At 41.6% G+C, this 18,194-nt stretch overlaps 3 protein-coding genes across 4 annotated transcripts in view; 2 read left to right on the plus strand and 1 right to left on the minus strand.

Annotated features, from left to right (window-relative positions):
* Window positions 1–19: 19 nt before the first annotated feature.
* LOC120066080 (transmembrane protein 127-like) lies at window positions 20–3,251 on the plus strand. 2 transcript variants are annotated; one of them, XM_039017305.1, is made up of 4 exons: window positions 22–158; window positions 534–813; window positions 895–1,059; window positions 1,473–3,251. In XM_039017305.1, exons 2-4 carry the CDS (start codon window positions 570–572, stop codon window positions 1,781–1,783), a joined length of 720 nt encoding a protein of 239 aa, XP_038873233.1. In that variant the 5' UTR covers window positions 22–158; window positions 534–569; the 3' UTR covers window positions 1,784–3,251. The 2 variants fall into 2 exon arrangements, with proteins under 2 accessions (XP_038873148.1, XP_038873233.1); XM_039017220.1 differs by having other exon boundaries at window positions 20–813.
* A 5,115-nt stretch (window positions 3,252–8,366) lies between these two features.
* LOC120051074 (coiled-coil domain-containing protein 74B-like) lies at window positions 8,367–9,868 on the plus strand. Its single transcript, XM_038997704.1, has 6 exons — window positions 8,367–8,490; window positions 8,586–8,627; window positions 8,755–8,851; window positions 8,971–9,163; window positions 9,287–9,390; window positions 9,615–9,868. Exons 1-6 carry the CDS (start codon window positions 8,367–8,369, stop codon window positions 9,748–9,750), a joined length of 696 nt encoding a protein of 231 aa, XP_038853632.1. The 3' UTR covers window positions 9,751–9,868.
* Window positions 9,869–9,959: 91 nt separating this feature from the next.
* Window positions 9,960–18,194, minus strand: part of igsf9b (immunoglobulin superfamily, member 9b) — a 55,963-nt gene continuing 47,728 nt past the window's right edge. The window contains exons 17-21 of the mRNA XM_038997718.1: window positions 16,141–16,177; window positions 12,317–15,862; window positions 11,995–12,164; window positions 11,659–11,847; window positions 9,960–11,355 (exon numbers count right to left, since the gene is read on the minus strand). Coding sequence (XP_038853646.1) covers window positions 11,675–11,847; window positions 11,995–12,164; window positions 12,317–15,862; window positions 16,141–16,177 — 3,926 coding nt within the window. The 3' untranslated portion in view covers window positions 9,960–11,355; window positions 11,659–11,674. The remainder of the gene's footprint in view (window positions 11,356–11,658; window positions 11,848–11,994; window positions 12,165–12,316; window positions 15,863–16,140; window positions 16,178–18,194) is intronic.

Consider the following 18,194-nt stretch of genomic DNA (forward strand, 5'->3'; position numbering starts at 1 on the left):
CCTTGGTCTGGTGTAAACGTTAAATCTAAAAAGAAGTGATGATGAACAAGGAAACAATTTTACAGGAAGATAGCTAGCTACTTGGCTGCCTTTTGTTTTTAGCGTAATATCGTTAGTATAAGTCCTCCTTTGGGCGTTTTAGATTGCTTGAACAGATTGTGAGTATCATGTCTTCAGATTTGATATAGTATGGGTGTCAGTTCACGTTACTATTTGTTTGAAGTAAATCAACTAGGATTTTAGACTGCTAGCTAGCTTCTGCTGCTAACAGGCCTACGTCGAGGTCTGAGGTTTGTAGCTAGCTAGACTGAAAATTATTGGTCAATTTGTTTTGTTGTTGAGTAATTTAGCTAAGAGATTGCGCATTGTGAATAGACTTAAACCTATTTATTTGACACATTGTTACCAGTTGACCTACACTAACGTTATCGGTTTTAGTTAAGTTAGCTGATAATTTCACAGACAGAAGGACGCTTTGTCAAAACAAAAGCTGTCTGTCATTTGAAGACTGACTTAGCATAGCTATAAATCAGGCACTGACTCCTGGTTGACGACCAAGTGTGGATTGGATGACAATGTATGCACCACCGGGTACCACTGTCCCCGGAAGCCGAAGAAGGAGAGGAGGTACCGCACTGCCCAAGCAGCCAGAGCGAAGCCTGGCATCTGCCCTCCCCGGAGCACTGTCCATCACGGCTCTATGTACGGCCTTGGCCGAACCAGCTTGGGTCCGAGTTCATGGAGGGACGTGTCCCAAGCAGGAGCTTGGAGTGGCTGATGTCCTGGGATACATTGACCCAAAACTCCTGGAGGGTAAGTAATGATTTTGCCAACAGTGGCTCAAAGCACCTACTACCTGTGGTTTGTGTTAACTATCACCAACTTCTTCTTCAGATTATTGTGTGAACTCCCAGACCATCTTGCTGCTAAGGGTCATTGCTGCCTTCTGCTTTCTGGGCATCCTATGCAGCCTGATAGCTTTCCTTTTGGATGTCTTTGGGCCCAAGCACCCTGCCCTCAAGATCACCCGCAGATACGCATTTGCCCACATTCTCACAGGTATGAATGGGTTTGGGCTGTGGACAAGAGAGGAAATTAGCTATTCAGCTAAAGTGTGAAAACGATTTCAAGGCAAAGTATAAACTAGTGCAGGTATGGCAATATTTTTCCCATGGCAAAAATGAAAACACAAAGCAGACAACTCTTTGGTCCTTTAAAAACCTGCTGTATGTAAATAGTGTGTGCTATAGCTTGGAAATAAATACATGTGACTCTGGATGACATATTGATGTTTGTTTCCAACGTTAGGGCTGTTTTGCTAAATAAGTTCAAAATAAATTGTTTTGTTTCCTTGCCACGATACTTTGTTTCCTTGCCATGAGTATCACAATACTGGCCCTAGTAGAAACAATGGAAATCAAATAATCCCTTTCCTTTTTCCCCTGCCTGATTATTTTTTTTTATGGTTTTAGTGCTGCAGTGTGCCACAGTAATCGGGTTCTGCTACTGGGCCTCAGAGCTCATCTTGTCGCTACAGCAGCAGCACAAGAAGTACCACGGATCACTCATCTACGTCACGTTTGCCATTAGCTTCTACCTGGTGGCGGGGGCTGGCGGAGCCTCCATTCTGGCCACAGCTGCCAACCTGCTGCGCCACTACCCCACAGAGGAGGAGGAGCAGGCTCTAGAGCTTCTCTCGGAGATGGAGGAGAGCAGTGAAACATATCCTGCCGATTATGACATTGCCAACCAGTTCCAGCCGCCTCCTGCATACACGCCTTAATGTAGCCAGCCCGGCCACTTCTTTCTCTTACATCCATGCTTCTCTATGAGCATGTCTATTGGCCTTGTCTCAAACACCTACAGATATGTGATCCAAAAACTGTACCCAATGGATATTCTCTGCAAATACTCTGCTTTCTATAATCAACATCAACACAAATGGACACACTTATTTCTTGATTGTGGGTGCTTGAGTGCATGAAAGCTTCTTTTTACGGTGGCAGAGATTCAATACTTGATTCTTATTTTCACCACTGAAGCTTGGCTTTTAGGAATTTGCATGTATATGGCATTAAGGACTTGACCCTTACATGTAAAGCAAGAGAAACGGGTAATATATGGGGCGTTATTTTAAGAACTGTTGTACGGTTTGGGTCTACACCTGGTTTATTGAATGATCAGATGTGGCGTGAGACTCAACTTAGTGTTTGACAGTGTTTTAAGTCATGGCTTGACAAAGGTCAAGTTCGGAAGTTTGGGCTTTCCACAGTGTGGCAGTAGTATTGGGCATTGGTTTGAAGTGTTAAATGACCGCTTAACATCAATCATTTGAGTGAACTTGGTGACTTGATGACCTGCCATGTGATTATAATTGGACATTTTATCAGTTAAACCTGAAAGGCACCAAGGTTAAACATACACTGAATTTTAGACATTTATTTCTCAATTGAAATGGACCATTATTTATTAACTGTCTCCCTGGTGTGGTAACTTTTTTTTTTACGTGAATGCAAGGCACTGTTGCATTTTATTTAGTCTTAACAGTTGTGCAGTTCTGAACTTGGAAGTCAATAGGTTTTCCATATTAAGTAAGATTGGTTCGTCACAGTAGTAGTAAAAAAAAGTTATTTTACATAAACATGGCCAGTGATTGAGGCCCAAATTGTTATGAAAGTAATTCATGGAAAGCCAATGAGAAATGTAAAGTTTCTCATGGTTTTGCAATGTACGTTATTCACATTTTTCTTATGTTGGACAAATAGAGGAACATTATTTTCTCTTTTTAACAACTGGCAAACAGGGTAGCATGCCATTGTAGATGTAGACTCATCCTCTGTCCACAATGCATTGGTCATTTCATAAATTCAATCATTTCACTCAAATGTATCCAACTGAATGACAACTTTTATTTGTACTTTGTGATTACTTAACTTGAGTTATGTGTGTTGTCTGTGCATGAGTTCTTCCCCCTGATCCTCAGGATTGTGAGAATCTTATTGGAATCTTTTGGGATGGAATACTTCACACAAGTAATCTCAATTTGTGTTAGGATTCAGCCTTTTTTTTCATGTGATTAATAATCTAGTTGTACAAGTGATTTGTTGCTCTATTGTTTATTTTGATATTGTTTCTTTTATTTTAGTCTTTCTGCTTTAATTTCATAAGTGTGTAGAAATGTTAAGTAAAATATTGTGGACAGTTTATATGTTCATATTCTAAATAAAAATAAATGTCCAATTTTGTTTTAACTAATTGCATTCAATCTTAGAACTAAAGATGAAGAGATTCATTCCAAAACACTATATATGTAGTTTCAGATATGTTGGAAACTTAGCATTTTTTGGTTTAAAGAACTTATGAAAGAGATTGGGGGAAAATCTACACCATATAATCATGGCATGGAATTGTTAAATGGCAGTTTTCAAACAAATACATATCACTAAATGGTTTCATTTCAGAGAGACAATCATATTTTTTTGCAAAATGATATATGTCCGCCTCCCTCTGAGAGAAAAAAGAAGTGCTGCAAGGTTTTACACAGTCAAATGTTTTAATTAAGAACTATGCAATTGAATAATACAGTAATACAGTAATATGAGATCTGTATTTAAAATATACAAGATATGAACATTCCATTCCAGCTAAACAATGGATCTAAGCTATAGTGTTTTGCAACAAAAAACAATTTTTAATACACACATCTGAAATCAGTGTTGTGGAAACTACTCTGAAGAAATAGTTTACCAAGCTACCAATTACTTCATACAGGAAGAAGTTAAGCTACACTAAAGCTACTCTTAAGAAAAATAGTTTACTTAACTAAAGTTACTTAGAAAAAATGTTCACTACTTCCAAACTTCTTTGGTAAAAATGTATCTAAATCTGAAATGTCATAGAGTACAAATTGCAAGAACAGATCACTGTAGTCAGATGTTAACAATATGTGATTTTGCCTGTTAAAGATGCAATATGCAGAAATCGCTATGCCATTTCCTGGTTGCTAAAATTAGCCTAATTTCAGTTTTTGTGACAAAACAAGCATAGTGTAGTGTTGAAATAGCGCACATAGAACAGATCTAATGCTTCTTAGACTTGCTTTCAATGAGAGCGATATCTACAACTCAATTCAAAGTGAATTTGCTCGGGTCGCAAAAAAAGTTACATATTGCAGCTTTAAACACAAAGTGAGAATTAAGCTCACAAAAAGTGTTTCACGTGAGAATTAGGCAGGTCTGAAGAAAGAAAATTCTTACCTACCGTACACCCATATTTAGTTACAGTAGTTACAGTCGTATGAAAAAGTTTGGGCACCCCTCTGAGGCTGCATAATAATTTACTCTGTCGTCACAGAAAATGATCACAGTGGCATGCCATTCATTTTCTAATAAAAGCTGAGTACTGGGGTATTGTCCAGACAAAGATTTTTAGTGTAGCAATATTAAGTTGTAAGAAATTAAATCAGATGTGAAAAATAGGCTATGCAAAAATGTGGGCACCCTTGTCATTCTGTTGATTTGAATACCTGTAACTACTTAGCACTGATTAATTGGAACACACAATTGGTTTGGTGAGCTCATTAAGCCTTGAACTTCATAGACAAGTGCATCCAATCATGAGAAAATGTATTTAAGGTGGCCAATTGCAAGTTGTTGTTCTCGTTGACTCTCCTCTGAAGAGTGGCAACATGGGGGCCTCAAAACAACTCTCAAATGACCTGAAAACAAAGATTGTTCAACATTATGGTTTAGAGGAAGGCTACAAAAAGCTATCGCAGAGATTTAAGCTGTCAGTGTCCACTGTGAGGAACATAGTGAGGAAATGGAAGACCACAGGCACAGTTCTTGTTAAGGCCAGAAGTGGCAGGCCAAGTAAAATATCGGAGAGGCAAAGGTGAAGGATGGTGAGAACGGTCAAAAACAGCCCACAGACCACCTCCAAAGACCTACAACATCATCTTGCTGCAGATGGTGTCGCTGTGCATCGTTCAACAATTCAGCGCACTTTGCACAAGGAGAAGCTGTATGGGAGAGTGATGCGGAAGAAGCCTTTTTTGCACACACGCCACAAACAGAGTCGCTTGAGGTATGCAAATGCACATTTGGACAAGCCAGCTTCATTTTGGAATAAGGTGCTGTGGACTGCTGAAACAAAGATTGAGTTATTTGGTCATAACAAGGGACGTTATGCATGGCGGCAAAATAACACAGCGTTCCAAGAAAAACACTTGCTACCCACAGTAAAATTTGGTGGGGGTTCCATCATGCTGTGGGGCTGTGTGGCCAGTGCCGGTACTGGGAATCTTGTTAAAGTTGAGGGTCGCATGTATTCCACTGAATATCAGCAGATTCTTGGGAATAAGTTTGAAGAATCAGTCACAAAGTTGAAGTTACGCCGGCGCTGGATATTTCAACAAGACAACGACCCAAAACACTGCTCAAAATCTACCCGGGCATTTATGCAGAGGAACAAGTACAATGTTCTGGAATGGCCATCCCAGTCCCCAGACCTGAATACCATTGAGAATCTGTGGGATGATTGGAAGCGGGCTGTCCATGCTCGGCAACCATCAAACCTAACTGAACTGGAGATGTTTTGTAAGGAGGAATGGTCCAAAATACCTTCATCCAGAATCCAGACACTCATTAGAGGCTATGGCAAGCGTCTAGAGGCTGTTATTTTAGCAAAAGGAGGCTCTACTAAATATTGATGTGATTTTTCTATTGGGGTGCCCAAATTTATGCACCTGTCTAATTTTGTTTTGATGCATATTGCACATTTTCTGTTAATCCAATAAACCTAATTTCACTACTGAAATATTATTGTGGCCATCAGTTATTTGATAGATCAAAATGAAATTGCTTATCCAAACACCCAATTATTTATAAATGGAAATCATGGAAATTGTCAGGGGTGCCCAAACTTTTTCATACGACTGTAGCTATACCTCTACATGGCAAAAAAAGTATCCTAATTAACTACTGAAAATACTACCAAAATTTGAATTTAGTTCCAACTACCACCAAGCTACTGCAAAATGTAATTAAATTACTCGTTGAACTACACGTAGTTTACCACTGCCAAATAATGTCTAAAATCTATGAATTTAAAATCTGAGAAGAGTAATATTTTTAAGACACATAAAGGTAGCTAGCTACCCATAAGCATTTATTTCTGATGAAAAAACACATTAAAAATTGACCTATATGATGTTTTGGAAATAAACCATTACAGTGGAGGCTGCTGAGGGGAGATTGGCTCATAATAATAGCTTGGATGGAGTAGAATGGATGGAGTGGAGTGAATGGTATCAAACCCATGAAAACCATGTTTTTGATACCATTCCATTTACTCCATTCCAGCCATTATTATGAGCCATTCTCCCCTTAGCAGCCTCCACTGCTATTCAAATGTAGGCTGCACACAATATTTATGCAATCATGTGTGGATGTCTTGAGCCATGTGTGGTCTACAATATAATTAGGATTTAGAATACTAGAATGGACATGAACCTTCTTATGATGGGATAAAGGTCAGGGAGTTGGTCAAACATGGTTTGTCTGTGCTGTGATAAGATATTGTGTAAAATAATGAATTTGAAGAATGTATCTGCACTGTATGTTTGTTAGCTAGCTATCCAGACAGTTTTAGAGGAATGATTCCATAAATGTTTCACATTAACTGCCAATATGCCAGCATTCCATTCAAACAATGCAGTCACAGCAATAGACTGGCTGAAATCAGTTGATCAGTTGATAGGACTTGGACAAGTTGTCGATGCAACAAGTACTGATATTTGGTGCGTTCGTAAATTCACTCAGGAGTGCCAGAGAGCACTCAGAGTGCGCTCTGGGCGTTCGTAAATTGAGAGCGTTGTCAGATTGTCCGTTTGTAAATTCAGAGTGTTTCACTCTCGGAGCGTTTTGCTCTCGGAGTGTTTAGAGCGCAACCTGGAAGCTCTGGCCGAGGAGTAGGGTTGATTCGAGCGTTCTGACCTCACAACTGCAGTCAAGCACCCAAGCTAACTGGCTAAAGCTAGCTAGCTTGTTAGCTACTTCTAGACATAAATGAGAGAACACCTCACTCTAACCATTTTACTTGCCCTAGCAGAGCTGGTTAGGCTGTTTTCATGGTATCCAGAGCGTTGGTGACTGTAACTGTGCTGCTGGCAACAATTTAATTAAGCTTTTTTGCCGATGTTTACTGACACCGGCCAAATTCAACCGGTGTTGAGCGTTGGTAAATTAATCAGTTATTCTGCGCTCTGGAACACTCAGAAGAGAGTCCGAGCGAATTTACGAACGCACCCATTGTATTATATAATAGCGTACACAGTTTTCCAAGAAAACAAAAATGCAGACATTTATGGTCTGTTTACATATATTTTATAGGAGATTTATACAGAAAATGTGTATGAAACCCATTTAAACTGTATTTATAATTAGATGACAATATTTTAGGTTGACAATAATTATATTACACAATTTCTGATATAATGCCTTACTTTTATGTTCCTGCATAAATAAAATCAAGGTTATGCCTCTACTGCCATTTATTCCAATTAGACTGGTTTGGAGTTCTCATTGACCAATATGGCTGTCATTTTAACTCCATTCTGGAACTTTTAGGGATTATGACAATAACCCTCTAGTAATTTAACAGGATCTACGCTGACTGTCGGTCGCTATGGTAACGACTGTTTCGTTGAAGGGAGGCAAAATTGAGACACCAGGAAGTAAGTCGAGCAGTGCGGAGTCGTCTTTTGAAGCTGAAATGTTTAAGATAAGAGAAATGTTAGCATAAACAGCCTAATCAGGACCTATTGGCCTATCTGAAAAGTTACGTATTTTTTCATGATCGTGGTCCTCTGCCATGTGTGGCTCTTGGTGCTATGAACTTAGGCTACCATGCTGCTAAGAGATATGTAGCCTAATTTTACCCAGTGGTGAGCTTGGACTGAAATAGGTGCTGGTACTTGTTTAATTTGGGCCGGTACTTTTTATATTTAGGTGAACGAACTCTGCAATACTTTTAAGCTAATATTCTATAAGAAGTGCACTAACTCATGCAGTAGACAATTTTAGGTACCGGTAGTTCACTACATTCCGGTGAGCTCCTGTCCAAGTCAAGCACTGATTTTACCATTTTAAAATGGCAAACATTGTTAGCCATATTCATATATAGTGTTAAGTGGTACGTTAGCTAATAGTCAGGCGTGTTGTATTTTCTACTATCATGTCAAAAAATAGCAGTCCGGAACATGCCCCACTGGTCCCATGTCAGATTGTCCCCGACAATTACCACGTGACTGGCCACCGAATCCTCCACAATTGATGGACAGAGAAAGTTTCACTTTTCAATGCACCATGGATTCTGACATTAGACGAGTGGCATCATTGAAGAAGGATGTTTTATTCCTACAAAAACAGCACAGAGAAACACTGAGGAAACTGCATGAGGAAATCGAAGAATTAAAACGTGAAAATAAAGGTATAAAGTTAAATGCATCATGAGTATCCTAGTAGGCTACTGTATTATTAAATAGTCTTGTAACAGCCCTAATAATTGATTTATTCAATTTGCAGAACTGCACTATCAGTCGATAATGGAGCCACAACAATCTGAAGGTATGAGTGATATTTTCTTCTGTAGTTTTTTTCCTCCCACACCATCATGCTATTGGGGAATAAATTGTAAGTGTCCCTCCCTATTGAAATGTATTCTTATACCCCCCCCTTTCCCCTTGTGGTTTAGTATCTCCAAAATGCAGATCTCAAACACAACAGCCCAGCTACATAGAGCAGACCAGCCATCCTCTGCATGGTCTGCCATCTCCATTAGCAAATCTAAGGTAATCATCACACTTAACACCTATATAATATCTTTCTTTAAAATATTTTTAATATAATAAGACTTTGGTGGAAGTGTTGATTGAACATTCTCTTTATTTTCCTGCACACTCGCATGCAGAGTGGATACAGCAAGCACATCTCATCTTTTAAGATCAGATTTAAATGCAAAATCAAAAAGGGGGTTGATCACATCCTTGCTTCCCCTGCGGATTGATGGTGGTCCATCTCACTCCCCCTATGCCCCCACCCTGCAGGAGTGTGAGGTCATCATCAGACAGCTCTGTAAAAACAACAACTTGCAGTCCCAGGAGGTAGGCTACAGAGAGGACCCTACTGTATCATGTTCTGCTCTCATTCCATGTCAGAATGTAAGAACACCATGTCACATTTAATCTCAGAATGTTAAAACTCTCTTCTCTCAACTTGTGTTTCAGCTGCTACGCGTGAAGGCCATCCTCAAAGACATAATAGTCAACAACAAGAAAATGTCCCAAGAGGCTTACACACTGACCAAGGCCTACCTCTCTGATGCAGACAGGTGAAATAGTCTACACAATTTATCAAAATGTTTGGAAAAACTCATCCCTAAAATAGTCTTCATATTGAATTATTTATTTCAGAGACAAAGACATTGGAATGTTTCCAAAACTAACTCTCAAGTCGCTGCCAAAAAAACTGTAAGTCAGTCATGCTATTTATAGTGTTATTGAATGTGCTCCATGATATTACTTAAAATAAGAATATTATTTTTGCCTTCTGAAGGCCCCCAGCCCCGATTGGCATGAGAGAAAGAGTAATCTTGCCAGCCATCAAACAGAGCCTAAACTCCAGAATAGCAGAGAGGCAGAAGAAGGCACAAGCTGTGCTGAGATCCCGTCTGAGAAGAGTGGTGCAGTAGGACACAGCATTATCATCACAAATTATGCATCCCTCAGTTTTGAACCAAGTGTGTTGGCTGTGAATAAAGTAAAGATGTAAAGTCTGTGAATGATACACTCTTGAGTTCCATCTCACTAACTGTGACCAATAAAATGAACATGAGTGTAAACTGGATAGTTCAGGACCCTGTTCAATACTTCAATGTCAAATAATAATGTCACATTCTGGTGCTTTCAGAATAAAACCATTTATTCAATACAAACATATAAAAATGACAATAAGAACAACCAAATGTGCAGATATATTTTTTTAAACCCAGTTGGAACAAAACATAAAACAATGTATTTAAAAAATGCAGATGTGCTCCAAATGTACAGATTTACAGCCGCTCCTTAAGTATAGTACAGGCTTCGATTCCTTTATTTTTTATTTTTTGGTTACTGTAAAACAGTTCCAGTACAGTTTTGTCATTACATAACAAGTCAGGACACAATTTTGTGCATAAAATGTACAACAATAAATGGAGACTTCTTATTCCAACATATAATTCATCTTAATTGAGTATATTCACAGTGTGGTTTTCACATCAATGATGTGAATTTGCATGTAAACATTGTTGCATATCAAAACCCATGTTAATAAATATACAATAATGCTAATTATGCTTGTAATTTTGTACAAAAGATAAAAAAGAAAGATGTAGATGATTAAAATATATACAGTACTTAATCTCAAACCATATTGTTATTCTTGATCTCTAATAATGTAATATATGCTTAATTTGGGAATATGTTTAACCATATTTGTGAACGGTGAACTACCTTATTTTTGACAAAGGTAAAGCAAAGATGATACACAACCTTTCCCTGACATGAACAACATAAGATATTCAAGTCAAGAAATGTCAGCATGAATTCTTTTTCATATGATCGAGGATTAGGATGTTGAGTTTTTAATGGTACCAAAAATATAAGGTTTCATTGTCTAGGGCTACAGTACATGAACACATTTACACTGTTAACTCTTACAAGCAATCACTCAACACTTTCCTGTTAGTCTGAAATACTCTGCTGAGAAAACTGAGGATTATTACAAACACATAAATGAGGGAGATTCACCTGTGACAAGATTGTAATTGGGAAATTAATTTTTAAAAGTTTTTCTACCCAGGTAATGATGCAATACAAAGATGAAGCCTCGCTCACTCAAAGCACAATCCATTTCCCTTGGGGATTGGTGACTCTAAATGCAAAATAGTGTTTGTGTTGATTACACAAAACACAAGAAATATAAATATCCAGCATCTCATAATAGGCTTCAAACAGATCAAAGTATTATTCTGTGTCAATAATAATGGCACACAACACAACTATCAATATCTGTGGCAATTGGTGTGTACAATGTGAGCCATATGATCAAGCAGCATATCCGGTCTGTCAGTTGGTTATACTTTTGACATTGTTCTGTCCACAGAAGATCCAGTTGAACTGTTGAGGATATGGATTTTGTACATATAAAAAGTAGGTATCATGAAGCTTCAATAAAGATATCCAGCATTTATCGAGGACCACAGTGCTGTATTCTGTGCATCTGAGAAACTATTTGCTTCCTTTCTTTGAAATATCTGAAACACAAAATGATAGAATACAGCACACTGTTAAATACATTCCCAGGACAAACAATACATCAAAATACTGCAAGATTATCATTCCATTAGCTAGTACTGCCTGCTTTTGTCCCTGACAATTTTCATGCATCTGTTGTGAAATTGTGCATTGCTTAAAAAGACAGCGTTTTAAAATTTAAGGAAAAAGTGAATGTACAATTTCACAACAGAGAGGGAAGAAAACTGTCAGGGACAAAGGCAGGCAGTGAGAGGTCAAAGAGAAGGTGAGAGGGTAGCAGGAGCAGGCAGAGAGGAACGGACCAAGGTGGGCAGGCGGTTAGAGGAGCGCTGAGTTGGAGTCTGTGTCGGGGGGGAGGCAGGGATCACTGGTGCAGGAGGTTTCCTGAGCGCGCCTGTACTCCTGGTACTCCAGGCGGAGTGCGTTGAAGCGCGCCTCACTTAGGGAGCGACTGTATTGGCAGCGAGGTGGGTTGGAAACTGGTGAACTGACTGAGGGAGGCGGGCGGGAGGGAGAGGAACAGCATGGAATGGGAGAGTCATGGGTACAACTCACATCACCACAACAAAAGGTACAAATTAATTCACACATGATATGATACATTCAGTGTGGTGAATAATAACATACTATTCTCTTACCATTCCTGTGGCGGTCCTGGAGGCCAGGTGCAGAACGGGGTCGATCATGCCTGCCCTCCCCCCTGCCCCGTCCTACCCCTGCCTGTGGCTTCATGGCCTCCAGGACTTCCGAGTCCACACAGACATCAGTGGAATCCCACTCATAACTCTCATCAACTGATGTGTTCCTTCTATTGACAGACACACAAAACAAGTGGTCAGTCAGACATACACAGGACAATAACAATAGTTTAACAGTATATCAATAACATATTTGCAATATCCTACATTTTTGGGGCTGTGAAGAAATCTGTGTGATGTTGGACTGGTGCGGTAGTTTCACCTTTTCTTTCTCCGCTCAAGTAGATCCGTCTCGGCTCTGTGTCTCTGTGTCTCACATTCCTCAGTTGTCTCTGGGGAGCTGAGAAGGGTGGGAGTGATAGAGAGGGACTGGCGGAGGAGGCCAACGCTACCTCTCCCACTGCTCTGGCTGGCATAACTGGCCCTCCCTCCTTCCCTGTTATCTCTCATCTCCACCTCGGCCCCCGCCCCCTTACCCATCCCTCTCTCTGCTTGTCTATGACTGTCTACATCTCCGGGTGGGAAAGGGCCACCATGGTAGGGTGAGGGCCAGCTATACATCCGGGACAGGTTGGGCCTCGGTGGGCCCCTCTTGGACTCTATCGGTCTGGGGTAGTCCCCCCTCATGCCTGGTCTGGGTGGGTACTTGTCTGGTCTGGGTGGGTACTGGGGTATTGAGAAATCCATAGGGACATATATGTGCTGTACAGACCTCAGGGCATCCTGATATGTGATAGGCGACCTGGATGCATCAGGATAAGCACTGGCCTGTCTACGCAGATCAGATAGGTCTCGTCTAGCAGAGCCAGGGGGTTGACTTGGTGGGTACATGGAGGAGCTGAGGTAGGTATAGGAAGAACTGGCTAGGGATCTGTCATACCGAGGCCTCTCCAAGGATATTTCAGCATACCTAGCCCTTTCCAAGCTGCTTACACTCGGCCGTCTAAAATGGACACCTTCTTGCCACAAGGGGCCTGGCCTGGAGAAGGAGGATGCAGGGGTGCGTCCTAAACTATAGGACTTGGCCTGGATGTCTGGTTTTGGGAACTTATCCCAGTAACATTTCTCTGAGACATAAGTCCTTGGGCTTTCAAAATGCTCCCATTTCTGTGACCCTAAGCTGATGGACTTCTTCAGAAATGGACGAGGCTGTCCCATGCCTGAGAGTGTTCTGCAGGGGCCGATGCTCAGAGATTTCTTCATGAATGGTGCATGGGGTTGATGGATCTTAGAGGCTATTTTATTAGTCCTGTTGCCCTGAGAATGAAGTGTTTGGACTTGTTCTGAAGCTGACTCTGGTTTACCAGCAAAAGTGTCCGGGTGTTTTGACACAACGTCTGCCATGCTTTTATCTGCACTAACCAACGTCTGGACTGGACTTATACCCATTCTCGATAGTTGTCTCTCTGAGGCTGTGGTCTTTTGACTAATCAGTGGTTGCGACTGCTCATGGTTGTGATGATAACTCCCTGTGAGTTCTGAACAAGGTGATTGTTTTTTTGACCAGTCTGGAATCCCAGCTTTGTGGCTTGAATCTCTTGCTTCCACTTGCAGAGAGTATCTATAGGCTGGCTTCTCAACTGCTTCTGAAGTTCCTGCTGGACCAACAGAGTGTCTGTTTTCTAAAAAAGAAACTTTTTTTGGGCATGAACTTGTCTCAAGGTTCTCCTGCACATGAACTGCCCAGTTTTTTGGAACCACATCTGGCTTACCTTCCAGAGAAGTCTCTGTCTGTGGCTCTACGCTTTGGCAAGTAGTGACTGTGAGTTCAGATTCATCCCCAGAGTCATCCACACTCATCTCAATGAAACCCGGGAGGCTCAAATACTCCAGAATTGCACTTGTCTGCAGTGGGGACATTTTGGGAGCCTGGTTTGTCTGCTTGTTCTTGAAAGACTCCGAGACTCTGGCAACAGAGAACTGGGACTGGTCACTATCACACTCTTCCAGAAGAGTTAAGTGGGAAATGCGACTGGGGCTGTCACTAAAAAGCGCCCTATCACTCCTTCTGGAGCGTGTCCTGACACACTCTCTCTCCTGCTCAGGGTATAACAGTGAACTCCGAGGGTCATTCCCAATCTTATCATCTCTCACTTTCCCTTTAGCCCCTGCTTTGTGGAGCTCATAGGGCAAAGTAGAATAACTAGAAGGACTCTGATTTACTCTCTCCTTAAGGCCATCTATCGTCTCTGTTTTCTCAGACAGACTATATGATGCAGTGCCTGGGTAAGGCTGAACAGGACTTGTGGCTCTTACTCGATCTGCTGAAACAGATCTGACACTTTCAGCTGCTGGCTCCAGATGCTGTGTACCATAAGCAAAGGACAATCTTGGTTTTAAGGCACCTCCCCCTGGTTGCTTCTTTTCCCTCCAGCCTTCCACAACCATAGAGCTTCTACGATACGTGTCCTGCTCTCTTTCTACAGTTCTGTCAGGATTCCTCGACCTGGCTCTGCTTCTGGCTGTTCCTCGACCAATAGGTGGGCTTTCTGATGTAGGGGAGAGCAGAGATAGAGTGATGCATTGAGTGGCTGGGGAGCATGAGCAGTCTTCAGGTAGCGAGTCCTTCATGGCCGACCCAATGTGACATTGGTGAGGATGTTGGAACCTTGGTGTGGTGCTCTCTAAGGGGCTCTGCACTGGGATAAGGCTGTTGATAGAGGTGACTGGGCTGATGTCCCATTGGATGTAGGGGGAAGGGAGCCGGTCCATTGGGCTGCTCGTGTTCCCAAAGTAGCAGGCCCTCCTATAGTCCGATAGCTGATGGGTCTGTCCGGAAGCCCGGTGGGCTTTGGGACGTAAGGTAATGTCTTGTGGCTTCCATATAGGATCTTCAGCCCCTGAACTATCCAGTTCCCTGTTAGGGCTTTCTGCCTTTTCAGGCTGCCTTTCCTCTTTCTCCCGCTCCCTTGCCCTCTGGCTGGCGGTATAGTTCTCCAGCTCCCTCTCCATCTCCTCCCTCTCTTTGGCCAACTGCAGACACTTGCTGAGGTTATCCCGCTCTTGTTCACTTGTATCAATCTGTGAGACCAGTGTGCTGGCGTTGGTCAGCTGGCTATCTCTCCCCATGGGATGGTAGCCTGCTTGGTGATGCCTGTCCCTCTCCAGCTGTCTGGCTCTCCTGCCCAGGCTGGGGAAGATGTCCTCTGGGTGCCCAGCATGGTATCTTTTCAGGGAGTCACAGGCTCTCTTCTCACTGCTGTCGGAGTAGAAGCTGTCTCTCTCCAGCAGAGCCTCTGAGATGCCCTGCTCGTCATCAGAGTAGAAGCAGCCGTGACGGGAGAAGTTCCTGGCCATGGCCCTCACTCTACCCGGGGAAGCAGGGGGCTTGCTGAGGTCAGTAACCTCCACTGTAAGGGAGGAGTCCTTTCTCTCTCCCCTCTCAGAGCTCAGACTGCTGGACTTTGGAGAGTCTTTGAAAGATGTCTGATTGCTCCCTGTGCCACTATCTCTCCCATTGGTTTGGGTTTGTAGGAAGACTGTTTTCACGTTTTTCTTCATGTTGGAAAGAGTAGATCCCTCTAGCAGGGGCTGGACTATGAAACGTCCATCTGGGCCTCTTGAGATGGACTCCAGAGCAGAGGGTGAGGGGGCATTACCCCCCAGGTGGCTCTCAAAGATGGTGTAGTGGGGTGGGGGAGAGGAGCTGGACAGGAGCTGACTACGCTGGTCCTGGTACTCTCCACGGCTGCCTTTATCAAAGGAGGAACGGTCAGACTGGGAAGATGAGGAGTTGGGGAAGAAAGACAGGGGAGGACACAGCTTTATCTTCAGAACGCTGTCAGGGCTGTCAGAAGGCGAGCGAGCTCTGAGGAAGAGAGAAGAGTCATAGGAGAAGTGATGAGTTCAGTTGAACAGAATAAGACAGGATATTGCATTATTATATTATTGTCTCAAGCTTAAAAGAACAATATGTAAGGATGCATTCAGTGGCTACAAATTGCTATGCTTATTGTTATGAGTAGCAGATAAACACACATTAATATGCAATGATTCTCAAAAAAGGGCACATAAGAATGGAAAATGGGTTGGTTAAAAAACAGCCAATGCAATGAGGGAAATATGCTGGTATGGATGGACACTTACTCTGGAGAAGGACTCTTCTGGAAGGCAGAGGGGAGATCTGGAGGAGAGAGAAAAGGTAAAACAATGGCACACATAAAATAAACAAAAATGATGTCAACTGAAATAGATTAACATGCATTACATGAAAAGAAACCTAATGAAAGTTTCTGAGAGCTGGTCCAGTCATCAAGGCTTTGGAAATCCAGCTTAATAATAGGCTTTGAAAATACTTTAGTTGCTACATCTGTTTTTGGACATAAATTAATTATATATACTCATTGATTCTTGAAGAATATAACTTATACACAGTACCAGTCAAAAGTTTGGACACACCTACTCATAAAAGGGTTATTTTTACTATTTTCTACATTGAAGAAAAGTAGTGAAGACATCAAAACTATGAAGTAACACATATGGAATCATGTAGTAATCAAAAAAGTGTTACAAAAATCGAAATATATGTTATATTTGAGATTCTTCAAAGTAGCCACCCTTTGCCTTGATGACAGCTTTACACACTCTTGGCATTATTTCAACCAGCTTCAAGAGGTAGTCACCTGGAATGCATTTCAATTAACAGGTGTGCCTTATTTAAAGTTAATTTGTGGAATTTCTTTCCTTAATGCGTTTGAGCCAATCAGTTGTGTTGTGACAAGGTAGGGTTGGTATACAGAAGATAGCTCTATTTGGTAAAAGGCCAAGTCCATATTATGGCAAGAACAGCTCAAATAAGCAAAGAGAAACGACACTCCATCATTACTTTAAGACATGAAGGTCAGCCAATACGTAAAACTTCAAGAACTTTGAAAGTTTTTTCAAGTGCAGCCGCAAAAACTATCAAGCGCTAAGATGAAACTGGCTCTCATGAGGACCGCCACAGGAAAGGAAGACCCAGAGTTACCTCTGCTGCAGGGGATAAGTTCATTAGAGTTACCAGCCTCAGAAATTGAAGCCAAAATGAATGCTTCACGGAGTTCAAGTAACAGACACATCTCAACATCAACTGTTCAGCGGAGAGTGGGTGAATCAGGCCTTCATGGTTGAATTGCTGAAAAGAAACGACTACTAAAGGACACCAATAAGAAGAAATGACTTGTTTGGTCCAGCAATGGACATTAGACTCGTGGAAATCTGTCCTTTGGTCTGGTGAGTCTAAATTTGAGATTTTTGGTTCCAACTGCCGTGTCTTTGTGAGACGCAGAGTAGGTGAACGGATGATCTCTGCATGTGTGGTTCCCACCGTGAAGCATGGAGGAGGTGTGATGGTGTGGGGGTGCTTTGCTGGTGACACTGTCAGTGATTTATTTAGAATTCAAGGCACACTTAACCAGCATGGCTACCACAGCATTCTGCAGCGATACGCCATCCCTTCTGGTTTGCGCTTAGTGGGACTATCATTTGTTTTTCAACAGGACAATGACCCAACACACCTCCAGGCTGTATAAGGGATATTTGACCAAGAAGGAGAGTGATGAAATGCCTCATCAGATCACCTAGCCTCCACAATCACTCGACCTCAACCCAATTGAGATGGTTTTGGATGAGTTGGACCGCAGAGTGAAGGAAAAGCAGGCAACAAGTGCTCAGCATATGTGGGAACTCCTTGAAGTCTGTTGGAAAAGCATTCCAGGTGAAGCTGGTTGAGAGAATGCTAAGCGTGTGTAAAGCTATCATCAAGACAAATGGTGGCTACTTTGAAGAATCTAAATCTAAAATATATTTTGATTTGTTTAACACTTTTTTGGTTTCTACATGATTCCATATGTGTTATGTCATAGGTTTGATGTCTTCACTATTATTCTATAATGTAGAAAATAGTAAAAATAAAGAAAACCCCTTGAATATGTAGGTGTGTCCAAACTTTTGACTGGTACTGTACATGTATGCCTCATGAGCTCAGCTCAACTCAATCAGAATCCAAAATAAAAGCTTGTTTTACTCCAATGTTTGTTAACAATATGACAATATGCTTAAAACTATAATTTTGATATCTTGGCCGGTCAGTACATTGCATCAATAGCTATTTCTATGAGTGGTAACATTTCTCCAAGCCCATCTTTCAGCTTTCCATTCCT

This window comes from Salvelinus namaycush, chromosome 1 (assembly GCF_016432855.1).
Source record: "Salvelinus namaycush isolate Seneca chromosome 1, SaNama_1.0, whole genome shotgun sequence".
Lineage (NCBI taxonomy): Eukaryota > Metazoa > Chordata > Actinopteri > Salmoniformes > Salmonidae > Salvelinus > Salvelinus namaycush.

Bases quoted from the DNA above. Each gene is read 5' to 3' on its own strand.
- LOC120051074 (XM_038997704.1), top strand. From the start codon at position 8,367: ATGGATTCTGACATTAGACGAGTGGCATCATTGAAGAAGGATGTTTTA. The intron at 8,491-8,585 runs GTATAAAGTTAA...TTCAATTTGCAG, and splicing joins ATTAAAACGTGAAAATAAAG to AACTGCACTATCAGTCGATA. The intron at 8,852-8,970 runs GTAATCATCACA...ACTCGCATGCAG, and splicing joins TCTCCATTAGCAAATCTAAG to AGTGGATACAGCAAGCACAT.
- LOC120066080 (XM_039017220.1), top strand. From the start codon at position 570: ATGACAATGTATGCACCACCGGGTACCACTGTCCCCGGAAGCCGAAGA. The intron at 814-894 runs GTAAGTAATGAT...CTTCTTCTTCAG, and splicing joins TGACCCAAAACTCCTGGAGG to ATTATTGTGTGAACTCCCAG. The intron at 1,060-1,472 runs GTATGAATGGGT...TTATGGTTTTAG, and splicing joins ATTTGCCCACATTCTCACAG to TGCTGCAGTGTGCCACAGTA.